This window comes from Melanerpes formicivorus, unplaced genomic scaffold, assembly GCF_026170545.1.
Source record: "Melanerpes formicivorus ecotype bairdi unplaced genomic scaffold, bMelFor1.0.p_v2 SCAF_21, whole genome shotgun sequence".
Lineage (NCBI taxonomy): Eukaryota > Metazoa > Chordata > Aves > Piciformes > Picidae > Melanerpes > Melanerpes formicivorus.
This window is the reverse complement of record NW_027142373.1, coordinates 10,415,292-10,429,504: the sequence shown is the minus strand read 5'-3', so window position 1 is coordinate 10,429,504 and position 14,213 is coordinate 10,415,292. Positions and strand designations below refer to the sequence as shown.

The following is a 14,213-nucleotide window of genomic DNA, read 5'->3' as shown; positions in this document are numbered from 1 at the left end:
GGGGGCAGTCTTCTTCTTCATGACAAATGACAGGACCAGAGGAAATAGTTACAGGCTGCACCAAGGGAGGTTTAGGCTGGATATTAGGAAATGTGTCTTCACTGAAAGGGTTCTCAAACACTGGAATGGGCTGCGCAGGACAGTGGTGGAGTCACCATCCCTGGAGGAGTTCAAGCAGCCTGTGGGCCTGGTGCTTAGGGATGTGGTTTAGTGTTGACCCTTCAGTGCTGGGTCAAAGGTTGAACTGCATGATCTTAGAGGTCTCTTCCAACCAGACATGTTCTGTGTATCTGTAGTAGTATACAAATCTCTGTGTTACATGCTTCTGGACAGTACCTGTTGCCAAAAGAACATAGACACACGAATTGGCAAAAGCAGAAGTGAGTTTATTCCATTATTGTGAAGGGATATGCTGGTTTTCAGCTTACAGGTTGGGCGTGCCCCAAAGGTAGGTTCCATCTGGCCACCTGCCTCTTTTCTAGAATCAGGAGGATGGCTCTCTGAGCAGCAGACACTGGGGGAATGGCTGCATTGGGCCTGCTCTGCATGCCTGTGGCTCAACATTCAAATTGCCAAACTGGGATCCAACATCCTGTGGCTGCTGACGGGGCTTTGCAGTTCAGCTTTTGCATCTTTCTGTGCTGCTTTTTCTAAGTGTCAGCACAGGACAATGCAGTTAACTCTCAGCATAGTCTTAAATTGCCCAGTCTCTAGGCTAAGCAGTCCTTGGGAAACTGGGGTAATGTCTCCTTCAATGATTCCTTATTTAGATAGGAAGAAATGCAAACCCTTTCTGCCAAACACAGAGGATGCTTAGATCAGTGATCTCTGAGATCCCTTCCAACCTAAGCTATTCTGTGATCCTGTGGTTGTGGATCACCTCTAGTTCTGGAGCTGTAGTCTTGAACTTGAGAATCACTTAACAATTCCCAATCATCTGCAGGTTTCTACCTGATCTCACCATCAGAGTTTGAGAGGTTTTCCCTTTCAACCAAGTGGTTGGTGGAGCCCCGGTGCATTGTGGACGCGCCCGAGGTTACAAGCAACAATCATGTGCACAACAAGCCTGGTGTGGAGAATGCTGCAAGAAAATCCAGGTAAAGCCTCTAAAACTCTTACCCACTGTCTGTGACTGAGTAATGAGGTCTGCTGGGAGCCCTGCCACATGAGGAAAGGCTGAGAGAACTGGCTTTGCTCAGCCTTGAAAAGAGAAGATGCAGGGGAGACCTTATTACCATGAGCCAGAACATGAAAGGTGGCTGCCAGGAGGATGGAGAGACTGCCTTTTAACAAAGAGCTGCATGGAAAAGACAAGGGGTGATGGGTCCACATTACTCCTGGGGAGATTCCTGTTGGACTCCAGAAGAAAATGTTTCAGTATGAGAACAGTTAGAGGTTGGAATCATCTCCCAAGGGAAGCAGTGGATTCCCCTGTATTGGACAGTTTTAAGACTCAGCTTGGCAGGGTAGCATGCTAGGCTGTCTCATTTATACTGTTACCTAGAAAGGTTGGGCCTTGGAGACTCTTCCAACCTGGTGTTCTGTGATTGTTTTGTGATCTGCTCAACTGTTTCCAGCAAAGCTCTGCATTATGTTGAGGACTTTTCTTTAAAAAAAAAAAAAAAGGAGAGAAAAATGGCTGAAGTTTGTTAACAACATCCCTGGATGGATTGGCATCAGGAGGAAATGCAACCTTCTGCCTGATGACTTTCCTACCTGCAGTAGTACAGCTGGTGGGACAAAGTAGTGAAGCACTGGAATTAGTATCCCTAAGCTAGAGCCATAAACTGTAAGCTCTGGCTTGCTGTACTTGTTCCCTAATGATGTGTCTGACTGCCACTTGGCTCTTGCATGCTTCAGGGACTGGGTGTTACTGGCGTGGCCAAACTGTTGCTCTGTGTAAGGGAAATCCAGTGCGCTGCTTCTCCCCTTGGAACGTCAGGAGTAAGCAGCAGATCTGACAGTCATGGAGATCCTGTAGGAATTTCATTCCAAAGTTTTGAGATGTTCTGTGGTGCCTGCAGATTTCTGTGATGAAGCCTTTTCCTCCATTCTTGCTCGACAAACCATTTTGTTAGCATGGAGTGGAACTTCTTGGAGCTGCCAGGAGTATCCACGAATTCTCTGCCCCCCTGTGCCTCACAGTCAGTGTTTGTTTTCTGCCTCCTTTCCTAGGGCACCAGGAAGGAGTTCAGGTGACTATGGAGAAGATGGTAAGCAAAAAAAGTGACTGTACTAAATGTAGCATGGTGGGGTGCAAGCCTGACACAGTCTTTCCTGATGCTACAGTTGGTGTTTCCTACCTGAAAATGGGGGAAGTAAGGAAAACTGCCTGGACATAGTAGTTGCTAGCTTTAAAGTAAGTTGCATGTGGCAAGGCTGCCTTGAAAGGACAGAAGATAGCTCCTGCTGGAAGGAGGAGGCTGTGGCAAGATAAAGTCTGAAATTACAGATGAGATCTTCTGTTAGCCAAACTGGTATTGCTGGAAAATACAGTTCAGGGTGTGAGAGGCTTTAAGGATTCAGAATGTGAAGCATTCAGTTGAGTCAAAAAGCACTTAACAGGAGGAAAAAGATAATGCAGTTCTACTGTGTGTTGTCAAAACTGCACATATTGCATGAAAAGGGGAAAATGTTAGGTAAAAAGCTGCTTTTTTCTTTCTCTTTTTGTAGAGAGGAAGTCTGGAAGGCTGATGGAACATGCCTTGCTCAATGATGAAAGTGAGTGAGATGAGTCCTTGCTACTGACAGGGCAGGTGCCTTTCTTGGAGGGAAAAGAAAAAAGCTGTTGGGAATTTTATGGGTTCCTGTAGTCAGTTCTGAGGAGTCTGCAGTGACACAAAAGAGGTGGAAATTCTGAATGGGTGCAAAGGTCAGACTGATAGCCAGGCCCTCAGGCAGGGCTTGTTCCCCAGAGCTGCAGTTGCTTCCCAGCAGGACTTGTGTGTGAAACGACAGCTGGCACAAACTGCTCCTTTGGGGCTCTGGCACTCTGGGAATGGCAACATTTCCTCTAGCAAATGCCTGCTCCAGTCCTTTCTGCCAGCCTGCTCTGTAAAGAGCTGGTGCTGCTGCAGGGGCAGTGCAGTAGGTCTGACCTCGGTGGTGTGGGAGGCAGATCTTAAAAGCTGTTGGGGGGAGGGGGATGGAATGTGGCTGGGCTGCTGCCTGAAAGCAGATCTCCACCGGTCTGGCTCACTGCTTTAACCCTCTGCTTTCCAGAAGTCCTGAAGGAGATCCAGAGTACTCTGGAGGGGGGCAGAGGGTGAGTATCATCCAGCTTCTGTTCCTGATGGCGGGGGCTGGGGAGGGAGGGCATTTCTAGTTGAAAGCAGGGGGATGCCCAACGATGAGAGGGACCCCTCGCACTGGAGTCTGGTCATGTATGTGTCCCAGCAGCTACCAAAGGGCAGTAGTAAGACAGAGGCAGGTTCTCTTGCAGGTGTTGTCCCTCGGTACTTTTGATGAGTAATGCTTTGTCTCTTTCTCTCCGAAAAGCAGGAGAGATCACATTCCCACAGCCCCAAGGAACAGGACTCTGAGTGTTCGCATACAGGTTTCTATTTGTGTCAACCCATACTGATCTATGGGCAGGCCACATGGGCTCAGCTGGCCGAGGATGGGACTCTGGAGTTTTAATCCTGGCTTGACACTGTCACTTGGACACGTTCAGTCTCTCTGCTCCCATTCTATCTGTACAGTAGAGCTAAACTACCACCGCGGGTGCGGGACTTTATCTTGTCTCCCTAGAAGACTGATGTTCAGGTGACAGGGGCTATGGAAGTGTAGGCAAAGGACCTACTGTCTGCCAGGAGGCTTGGTGGGATTGGTAACTGCTGGTGTGTAAGGACAGGTGACTGCCTGACATGCTCTGCTCTGTGCACTTCCTCTGGACACTACCTAATCCTGGTCTTCTGTCAGCAGCTGGGAGTGGATGGGCTGATGAGTGCAGTGCAATAATGAGTCCTCTCTTGTGTCATTGCAGGAGCTGTGCAGAAAGAAATTCGGCAAGAAATCCCCTAGGACACGGACTAAGTAATGGAGGAGGTAGGGGAGGCTAAAGCTACCTCAGGAGCAGTGGAGTAGCCAAAGGCAGCAGAAAGTAGAATGAAGTCTGGGGATAAAGTTCAGCTTCTTTAAATCACAGAATCACTCTGGCTGGAAAGATGATCAAGTCCAACCATTACCTAACTCTACCAGAGCCACGACTGCACCATATCTAGGTGGCTTTTAAATATACCCAGAGATGGGTTTTGGACAGTCTTTGATAAGCTTTTTTCCTAATGCAACCTAAACCTCCCCTGGCATAACTTGATGCCATTTCCTTGTGCCCTATCAATTTGACTTGTGAGAAGAGACCAACACACACTTCTCTACAGCCTCCTTTCAGGTAGTTGTAGAGAGCAAGTTGCAGAGAACTTCCTTTTGGTTTGCTATAGTGCAGATTTTTCTACTAACAAATGAGTGCAGGTTTCCATCACAAGAGGGAATGGATTGAAGCTTCAAGATGGCAAATTTACACTGGATGTTAGAAAGAAATTCTTTCCAGTGAGGGTGGTGAGACACTGGGAGAGGTTGCCCAGGGAGGTGGGTGTTCAGGGCCAGGTTGGAGGAAGCCTTGAGCGGTCTGGTCTAGTGGAGGGGGTGTACCTGCCTGTGGCAGGGGGGTTGGAGCTAGATGATCTTTGAGGTTCCTTCTAGGAATCATCTGCTGAGCATATCAACCTCATTTATTAGCTTTGACAGGCTGGAGAGGTGGGCACAAGCCAACCTCATGAAGTTCAATAAGAGCAAGTGCAGGGTCCTGCATCTGGGTCGAGGCAATCCCAGGCAGAAATACAGGCTGGGCAGAGACTGCCTGGAAAGCAGCCCTGAGGAGAGAGACTTGGGGGTGCTGGTGGACAAAAAGCTCAACATGAGCTCTCAGTGTGCACTTGCAGCCCGCAAAGCCAATCAGATCCTGGGCTGCATCAGGAGAAGTGTGGCCAGCAGGGCAAGGGAGGTGATCCTCCCCCTCTACTCAGCCCTGGTGAGACCCCACCTGGAGTACTGCTTCCAGTTCTGGAGCCCCTCTTACAAGAGGGATCTGGAGGTGCTGGAGCATGTCCAGAGAAGGGCCACAAGGATGAGCAGAGGGCTGGAGCACCTCTCCTGTGAGGACAGACTGAAGGAGTTGGGGCTGTTCAGTCTGGAGAAGAGAAGGCTCCCAGGTGACCTCATTGTGGCCTTCCAGTATCTGAAGGGGGCTACAGGAAGGCTGGGGAGGGACTGCTCAGGATCTCAGGGAGTGATAGGACTAGGGGGAATGGAATGAAGCTGGAGGTGGGGAGATTCAGGCTAGATGTGAGGAGGAAGTTCTTCCCCATGAGAGTGGTGAAGCCCTGGAATGGGTTGTCCAGGGAGGTGGTTGAGGCCTCATCCCTGGAGGTGTTTAAGCCCAGGCTGGATGAGGCTCTGTCCAGCCTGATCTAGTGTGGGGTGTCCCTGCCCATGGCAGGGGGGTTGGAACTAGATGATCCTTGTGGTCCCTTCCAACCCTGAATGATACTATGATAAGTTTATCAACCTCATTCATTAGCTCTCATAAGTTTATCAACCTCATTCATTAGCTCTCATAAGGTTTCAGCTTCTGTTTCCTAACAGGGCTTTTGCATTCTTTCACCCCAAAGCAGAGTGACCAGGACTCACCACGGACTTTGCGGCATTGGATCAAGTGCCATAACCACTACTGACTGGGGCAAACCGTCCCTGGGGAGAGGCAGCACCGCTCCCTGCGGCAGCGCAGGCTCCCTGAGCTGCACCTCGCCGGCGTCCGCCTGCCTGCCTGCCAGCCTCCGCCTCTGCCCTCCCCTCTTAGTGCCTCATTGGAGACCTCTCCTGTCGGAGCCCTGCCTTGCGTTAGGACGGATAGCCGATCGCCAGGTCCCGGCGCACCGCAAGCCTCTTCGAGTACATCCGGCTTTGACAGACGTTTGCACATTTCTTTTCTACTGGGCTGGGTTTTAAATTATGAAAAGTTCTACTGCCTGTGGGGGGCAGGATTTTAATAAATGCACACTGTTACCTCCAACTGGTTTAAAATGATGATGGGTTTTCTTTTTATATATCTATATTTTTGTGAAGAGCCTGTGGGTATTTCAGTTTTAACAGAAACCTTTTAGAGATCGACTTTTTCAAAGGAGAAGAAAGGAGGAAGGGGAGGGGGGGAAAAAAAAAGGCATTTAAATAATATATGCTAGATTCCTGTGACTGCTGTATGTGGTACCTGAATGAGTAAACTCTGGGGGGTGGGGGTGGGGTTTGTTTTGTTATGGTACTGTTGTTAACTTTTGATGGATTTGGGTAGAATCTATTTTTGTAGCCATTCCAATCAGAAAGGAAAAAAAAAACCAACCAACCAAATAACCAACAACAAAAAAAAACCACACCCCAAACTAATTGAATTTGATTTGTTTTCTTTCAACACTACATTGCTCTCTTTTTGTTTTGTTTGGAAATAAATTCCCTTTTGTGATCCTGGTCTGCTCTCATCTCTGTTCTTTCCGTCAGCAGCTTCTTTCCCCCTGGCAGCAGGCTCGTGCCTGCTTACCCCCTGAAGAAGGTGGAGCTCTCCCCTCTGTGTGCTGGAGAGGCCTAGGGTATTCCTGCACATTAAGTGGCCTGGTTTGGAGAAGACACCTGTGGCAAGCAGACTGATGCATCACACTGACAGGAAAGGGCAGTGGTTCAGCTCATTGTCCCTGGGAGGTCATCTGCTGGATTGTCCTGAATTGAATTGGGTGATAGCATACTGAAGGGAGAAACATTTGTTCTGAAGGGAGAAACAAGGCAAGGCTGCTGAACCAATGGATTTTGAAGGAAAACTGGTGAAGAACTCCATGCTGAGCAGTTTGTTACTCTTTTAAGTGTTCTGCTTCCTTTGTCCCTGAACTGACACTGCTTCGTTCCTTTCCACATAAGGAAATGAACAGAGTATTCTCCCATTTCTCTCCTGTAACTTGCTTGTAACACTAGAAGAGGCAGTGAGAAAGAACTAAGTCTTCCCAGGCTGGGTGCTGAGCTGTCATCATCATGCTTTGGAAACCTCTCCTTGAAAGCCCTCTTTTATTTGAGCTCTGCTTTTGTCTTCCCAAGCAAGGCAGAGGGATCCTTACTTTATCTTAAGAGTACTGGAGCAGCACTTTCTATTCTGCAGGAGAATATGGCTGCAGAGTTGCTGCTGCTGAATGCCCAGCTGTAGTGTTTCAGGCACTCTTCCTTCTAGAACTACTGAGAGTTAATTTTTTTTGCTAATGAGGTTTTAGAGAGCCTTCTCTCCCACCCACTGTGGTCTCACAACCTAGTTTCTATTTCCTTATTTCTACTAGCCTCATTATTTCCTTGTTCCTATTGCTGCAGGCTGGAGGCTAATGGAAAGGTGGCCTGCTGTTTTCCACCTCTTGTGCCAGGCACTGATGCTGCAAATTTAGAGGAAGTTATGGTTTAATCAGCAGCTTCTGAGCTGGTGTGATCCTGTCCACGTGCATCACCCAGCTGCTGCTTTCTGCTCCTCACAGATGGACTGATTCTAATCAGCCTCTTCTGAGTATTTGGTTTGCTGACAGGCTCATGGCATGGCAATCCTGCTCAGGAGGGGCAGCAGCCATTTATAGCATTCTCCTCATTCCTCAGGTGAACCTCATGAGGTTCAAGAAGATCAAGTGTAGGGTTCTGTACCCGGGCTGGAAAAATCCTCATTATCAATACAGTCTTGGGGGATGAGCTGGTAGAAAACAGCCCTATAGAAAAGGGCTTGGGGGTGCTGATGGACTGGAAGCTGGACATGAGCAGGCAGTGTGAGCTTGCAGCCCAGAAGGTGAATGGCAGTCTAGGTTGCAATCAAAGAAGTACAGCCAGCAGATCCAGAGAGGTGATCCTGGTGCAGCAGATCCAGAGAGGTGATCCTGGCGCAGCAGATCCAGAGAGGCGGTTCTGGTGCGGCAGATCCAGAGAGGCGGTTCTGGTGCAGCAGATCCAGAGAGGCGGTTCTGGTGCGGCAGATCCAGAGAGGCGATTCTGGCGCGGCAGATCCAGAGAGGCGATCCTGGCGCGGCAGATCCAGAGAGGCGGTTCTGGCGCGGCAGATCCAGAGAGGCGATTCTGGTGCGGCAGATCCAGAGAGGCGGTTCTGGCGCGGCAGATCCAGAGAGGCGATTCTGGTGCGGCAGATCCAGAGAGGCGGTTCTGGCGCGGCAGATCCAGAGAGGCGGTTCTGGCGCGGCAGATCCAGAGAGGCGGTTCTGGTGCGGCAGATCCAGAGAGGCGGTTCTGGCGCGGCAGATCCAGAGAGGCGGTTCTGGCGCGGCAGATCCAGAGAGGCGGTTCTGGCGCGGCAGATCCAGAGAGGCGGTTCTGGCGCGGCAGATCCAGAGAGGCGATCCTGGCGCGGCAGATCCAGAGAGGTGATCCTGGTGCGGCAGATCCAGAGAGGTGATCCTGGTGCGGCAGATCCAGAGAGGCGGTTCTGGCGCGGCAGATCCAGAGAGGTGATCCTGGTGCGGCAGATCCAGAGAGGTGGTTCTGGTGCGGCAGATCCAGAGAGGCGGTTCTGGTGCGGCAGATCCAGAGAGGCGGTTCTGGTGTGGCAGATCCAGAGAGGCGGTTCTGGTGCGGCAGATCCAGAGAGGCGGTTCTGGTGCGGCAGATCCAGAGAGGCGGTTCTGGTGCAGCAGATCCAGAGAGGCGATTCTGGTGCAGCAGATCCAGAGAGGCGGTTCTGGTGCAGCAGATCCAGAGAGGCGGTTCTGGTGCAGCAGATCCAGAGAGGCGGTTCTGGTGCGGCAGATCCAGTGAGGCGATTCTGGTGCGGCAGATCCAGAGAGGCGGTTCTGGCGCAGCAGATCCAGAGAGGCGATTCTGCCACTTCACTTTGCTCTGGTGAGACCTCACCTGCAGTACTGCATCCAGCTCTGGAGCCCTCAGTATAGGAGGGACATGGACCTGATGGAAAGGGTCCAGAGGAGGGCCATGGAAATGATCAGGGGGTTGGAGCACCTCTGCTCCAAGGACAGGCTGAGGCAGCTGGGAGTATTCAGCCTGGAGAAGAGGAGGCTCTGGGAAAAGCTAATAGCAGTACCTGAAGGGGACCTACAAGAAAGCTGGAGACTGTTTACAACAGCCTGCAGTGACAGGATGGGGGGCAATGGCTTCAAAGTAGAGAAGAGGAGATTTAGATTGGACATTAGGAACAGGTTTACTGTGAGGGTGGTGGAACACTGGAACTAGTTGCCCAGGGAGGAGGTTGAGGCCCCATCCCTGGAGATATTTAAAGTGAGGCTCAACAGGACTCTGGGCAGCCTGATCTACTTGAGGATGCCTCTGCTTACTGCAGAAGGGCTGGGACTGGATGATCTTCAGAGGTCCCTTCCAACCCAGACCATTCTATGATTTTTTTACCTACATAACTTCAAACATCCAACAGGTGCACTGGAAGGGTTAGGTAAATGACAGAAATAGTGTCCCAGTTTGTACCCCTTAAAGTGGATTTAGATGTCAAAGCAGAACCAACTTTATCTAGGCTTCCTGTTATTTTCCTGGAAGCACAAAGCAGACTGTTAATGGGATTGAGGAGTGTAGGATGTGTGCTGATGTATGGCAGATTTTGCTTAGCAATGCTTTGAAACCTGCAACTGAAGGATTCAGTGGAGTAAGCTGCTTGACTTAACTGTTGTGAGCAGCAGCATTGAGAATCCTTTTAGAGCTGCCATGCCTCAAATTCAGCAGAAAGAGCAAAAGGGCCAAAGCAGGGGAACACTGGAACTTGTGTGTGGTGCTTTCACTTTTATTCTGAGCTGAGCAGGAGAGCTTGGAAAGGCTCATGACAGATCTAGGGTGGATTTTTTTGCACTGTCAGAAAACCACCAGCAAGTGAAATCAGTGATGGGATGAGACATCCATGAAGGGTAGAGTCTTCAATGAATGTCTGTAAGCAGCTTCTCTGAATGCAATGGGAAAAAAAAATCCCTCTGTATCTCTCCCTTTCAGGAGCTGCCTTCTGAGCCATTCTCTTACCCTTAGTCTGCCCATCAGCTGACAGTAATAATAATAGCCTGGTTCTGATCAGAGGAATCAGCTGCTGCCAAACTCCTTGGGTTTTGTGCCTACCTCTACTTTTCTCTCGAGCTCCCCTTGTCTCCTTGAGAGAAGCTTGCTGTCTCCAAGAGCTAATGCTTGGAAGCACTCTGAGGGCTCATTGGCTCTTATTAATGTTATTGCCAGTCAGGCTTTGGCAGCGCTCTCCCCTTCTCCTGCTTTATGCAGCCTCCTTGGGATCTGGCACTCTCAAGTGCCCCTTTGCTGCAGGAGCTGAGCTGCTGTGAACTGCCAGCCCTTGGAAAAAAAAATTCCCTTCTTACAGCCATGCTGGCAGCATGCTCCCTAACCCTTGCAGATCCTTTTCTCTGCAGAGGGGGAAATTCTTGGCCCACAACTAAAGAACAGCCCAAATTTTCCCCATCTGAATACACATATTTGGTACCTAGTATGGGATGCGGGTTTACAGTGGCCCGAGTTTTGGGTCAAATGCTCTCTTGTAACATGAACTCTTTTATGGAGTTGCATATTTGGTGCCAAAATTCTGTAGTCCTAGAAAAATTTGGCCTGGGGCTCTTTTGTTTTGTTTTGGGTGGTTTTGGGGTTGGTGTTTTTTTTTTTTTTTTCCAGTTGTAATGCAAACTTTCCTCAGATGTTTAGCAACTGAATATCTGCTGGATGTGTCTAACAGTTCTATTAGAAGAACATAATGCTGGGAGGAAAAGTATTTATCATCTTAGTCATAAGGCCTGAGGCATGTCTGGTTAGCAAAAAGAAGGAAATAATTTCTTTTATAGCTTAATTGTTCTGTTTCTTAGGATATGGTTTGTATCTGTTGCAGCCAGAAGGGGAGCCTCCAAGAAAGCTGGGAGGGGACTTTTTACAAGGGCTTGTAGTGACAGGAGGAGGAGGAATGGCTTTAAGCTGGAAGAGGGGAGATTTAGCCTGGAGATTAGGAAGGAATTCTTGACAGTGTTGGTGGTGAGGCACTGGAACAGGTTGCCCAGGGAGGTCATGGAGGCGTTCAAGGCCAGGTTGGGTGAAGCCTCGAACAACTTGATCTAGTGTGAGGTGTCCCTGCCCATGGAACTAGATGATCATTAAGGTCCCTTCCAACTCAAACCGTTCCATGGTTCTATGAAAGGTAATACAGGCTTGCCTGGGCTTGCATCCTCAGTTTGCTCTCTTTAGGCACTAACTGCAGCAGTTGGCCAGGGGATTAAAAGGAGGAAGCCTGAGCTGTGTCTTAGTGTAGTGCAGAGTCTGTCAGCACAGACAAAAATAAAGGGATGGCACAATGTCATCTGTGCCAGGTGTGGGTCTGCTGTTTTGGCTGACCTCTGAGTAGGGGCCATGGGATGCTGGCTGCCAGTGTAACAGGATCACCCAGACTCACTGAATGGCAGACAACTGGGCAACAAAGTGCTCCTGAAATATTTAAGGAGGCTGTTTTAGAACCTATGTAACTTAATTGTTTTGGTTTCTCCTTGCAGTCATTAATACTTTATCTGACTTCCTCAGGTTGTTGTTGGAGAAGACCCTGGAGACCTTCTGGCTCATCTTAAAATAGCTGAGAGAGCAGTTTGAGGATCTTCTCTCCTCATTAGTTTGGGGTAACAGGCTGAAGGTAGAGTGTTTTCTCTAGGAGATAGAAATTCTCTAGGAGAATAGAATTAACCAGGTTGGAAAAGACCTCTGAGATCAAGTCCAACCTATCACCCAACACCATCTAATCAACTAAACCATGGCACCAAGCACCCCATCCAGTCTCTCCTAAACACCTCCAATGATGGTGACTCCACCCCCTCCCTGGGCAGCACATTCCAATGGCCAATCTCTCTTTCTATGAAGAACTTCTTCCTCACCTCCAGCCTAAACCTCTCCTGGTGCCGCTTGAGACTGTGTCCTCTTGTTCTGGTGCTTGCTGCCTGGGAGAAGAGACCAACCCCTACATGGCTACAACCTCCCTTCAGGTAGTTGTAGACAGCAATAAGGTCTCCCCCGAGTCTCCTCTTCTCCAGGCTAAGCAACCCCAGCTCCCTCAGCCTCTCCTCACAGGGCTTGTGCTCCAAACCCCTCCCCAGCTCTGTTGCCCTTCTCTGGATTAATATGATGAGACCTAGTGGGGAAACAACCCCCCAAAAAAGGAGGAAGCTATTTTTAAACCAGTCTGATGGGCTGCAGGGTGCTGACTGGATTGTCAGTTCTGCTTTGCAACGGAATGAAACTAAGAAGAGACCCTCTTTATACATTCATCAAATATCATTTTAAAACTAGTTAGGAACAGCACTGACCAGCTCCTTACCTGAACTACTACCAACCCAACAAGGTGGTTGTGAATTTATAGGGAATTGCACTTTTCTGATCAGTTCTTACTCTCATTTTTTCCCCCTGATGTGATTGAGCCATTTTAAAGTTTGAGTTACCTTCCTATCTCTCCTCTGAGTACAGCACATAGTAGCCAAGGGGTTCTTGAGAGAAGATAGGAAAACAGGCCACACCCAGACTAGAGCTGCTGACATCTAGTATCTTATCTTAACTCATCACATTTTAGGTTAGGGTCACTTGTTCTGGTTGCTGGCCACACCTGAGTTTTTTTGTTTAATCACCAGCTCCTCTGGAAAGCACTTTTGGGAGGGAGTAGGTTGTCTTAAAGAACCAGGGTCATTGTCAGGGGAGTTAAATCCTGTCCTAACCACGTTGTCCCTTCACAATCTGGTGAGTGCAGAGGAGCACTGCAGGTACAGACTACACTCTGCACTTGTGTTTGCTCTGTCATCTGCTTTCTTGGGGAAAACCACAGGAGGGGGAAACCATCACTGAGTTAGCAATGCTGCATGGACACAATCAGCTCTCCAAGTAACCTTAGCCTGTCTGCAAAGGCTTTGTTTAAAGCAGAGCATGGCTTTGTTTGAAAATCCAAGTTGAAAGGAGATTTAGTCACTCTGATAGATTTGGACTGAGATTTAGGCATAATGAGGACAAAAATGGTGCTACTTTTGCTGTCTTTTCAGTGCCAAGATGGAAACTACTTTGCTGTTGTCAGCAGAGAGCTTGGTGTTGGCAAGGGGGAGAGAGTAGAGGTTGAGCTCTCCGTGCTTGGCTCCCTGAAATAAAACTCCAGGGATGCAGAAGAAAGAGGCCTGTGATTTAAGCCTGTTCACTAGCCTAAGCTCTTATTTAGACAGTATTCACTGTGCCTTGTCTGCTAGCCTCTTGGTTTATAGCAAACATGTTTTGGTGTTGGAACTGACCTCTCCTTTGCAGTCTTTCTTTGGAGACGTACCTAGACACGCCATGTCTGGAGCCTGACCCTTGCCTGGGTGAAATCCCACCTCTTCTTTTATCCAAAACTCTGCCAGCCAGCTGGTGGTATTGCTGGTTGAAAAGTTCACAGGCACCACGAGAAACCTTGAATTATTGATGCCACTTTCCTTCCATATGCCTGTAATCATCTGCTGCTGGGGCACAGCCCAGCCAGCGCTGATGTCAGACTCTACAGCTGGGCAGACTTGCCAGGACTCTGAACAAACTCTGGGCTGCATGGAAGTGAGGTACAGGAGAGGGAATTCATTACCATATCCATGAATGTGACCTGTGATACCTGGAGCTGAGAAGCTGGCTGGAACTGGGGTGGACAGCATAGGTATGTTGAAGAAGTGACTGTGCAGAGCGATAAAGAAGGAGCCTGAGCAAGTTGTAGAGGTCAATGAAAACATAACCTGCTAAGAATTAAGTTCTAAGTGTTTCCCTATAAGGCTGATGATTCTACCTTCTCTGTATGAGTTGGGAGGAATCAATGTATTTAGGGAAGAAGAGGCTCACCTCACAACTGGTCTTACATTAGCATGAGCTGTCTGCTCTTCCTTTTGTCTGTAGATTCATGCTGTGATTCTTAATAGCATTGAGGTTCTCCTTTCTCTGATGTGAAGTAGCATTTCTTCTATAAAGAAAAAAGAAGAACAAAAGTTGTTAATTTTTCTTTTCCCTGTAGTTGCTTAGCTAAAGTTGGTGTAAAACTGATGATGAGGATCTTTCACCTGCTGCAGTGTGTCCTGGAGGCAGATGGTCCAAGGGCAGTTAATCAGCGCAGGTCTGATGTCAAAGGAATTGTTTATATAAGCAGTGAATCATCTCAGCAT

General features: G+C 48.8%; 1 protein-coding gene across 6 annotated transcripts in view; it reads left to right on the top strand.

The window, feature by feature from the left end:
• LLGL2 (LLGL scribble cell polarity complex component 2) overlaps nucleotides 1-6,514 on the top strand; it is a 40,574-nt gene extending 34,060 nt beyond the window's left edge. For 3 of the 6 annotated variants that reach the window (XM_068151542.1, XM_068151543.1, XM_068151544.1), the window contains 7 exons: nucleotides 944-1,097; nucleotides 2,176-2,213; nucleotides 2,674-2,721; nucleotides 3,223-3,265; nucleotides 3,502-3,556; nucleotides 3,986-4,047; nucleotides 5,670-6,514. In XM_068151542.1, coding sequence (XP_068007643.1) covers nucleotides 944-1,097; nucleotides 2,176-2,213; nucleotides 2,674-2,721; nucleotides 3,223-3,265; nucleotides 3,502-3,556; nucleotides 3,986-4,039 — 392 coding nt within the window. In that variant the 3' untranslated portion in view covers nucleotides 4,040-4,047; nucleotides 5,670-6,514. The remainder of the gene's footprint in view (nucleotides 1-943; nucleotides 1,098-2,175; nucleotides 2,214-2,673; nucleotides 2,722-3,222; nucleotides 3,266-3,501; nucleotides 3,557-3,985; nucleotides 4,048-5,669) is intronic. The other 3 variants (XM_068151545.1, XM_068151547.1, XM_068151546.1) reach the window with 3 other exon arrangements.
• Nucleotides 6,515-14,213: the final 7,699 nt, after the last annotated feature.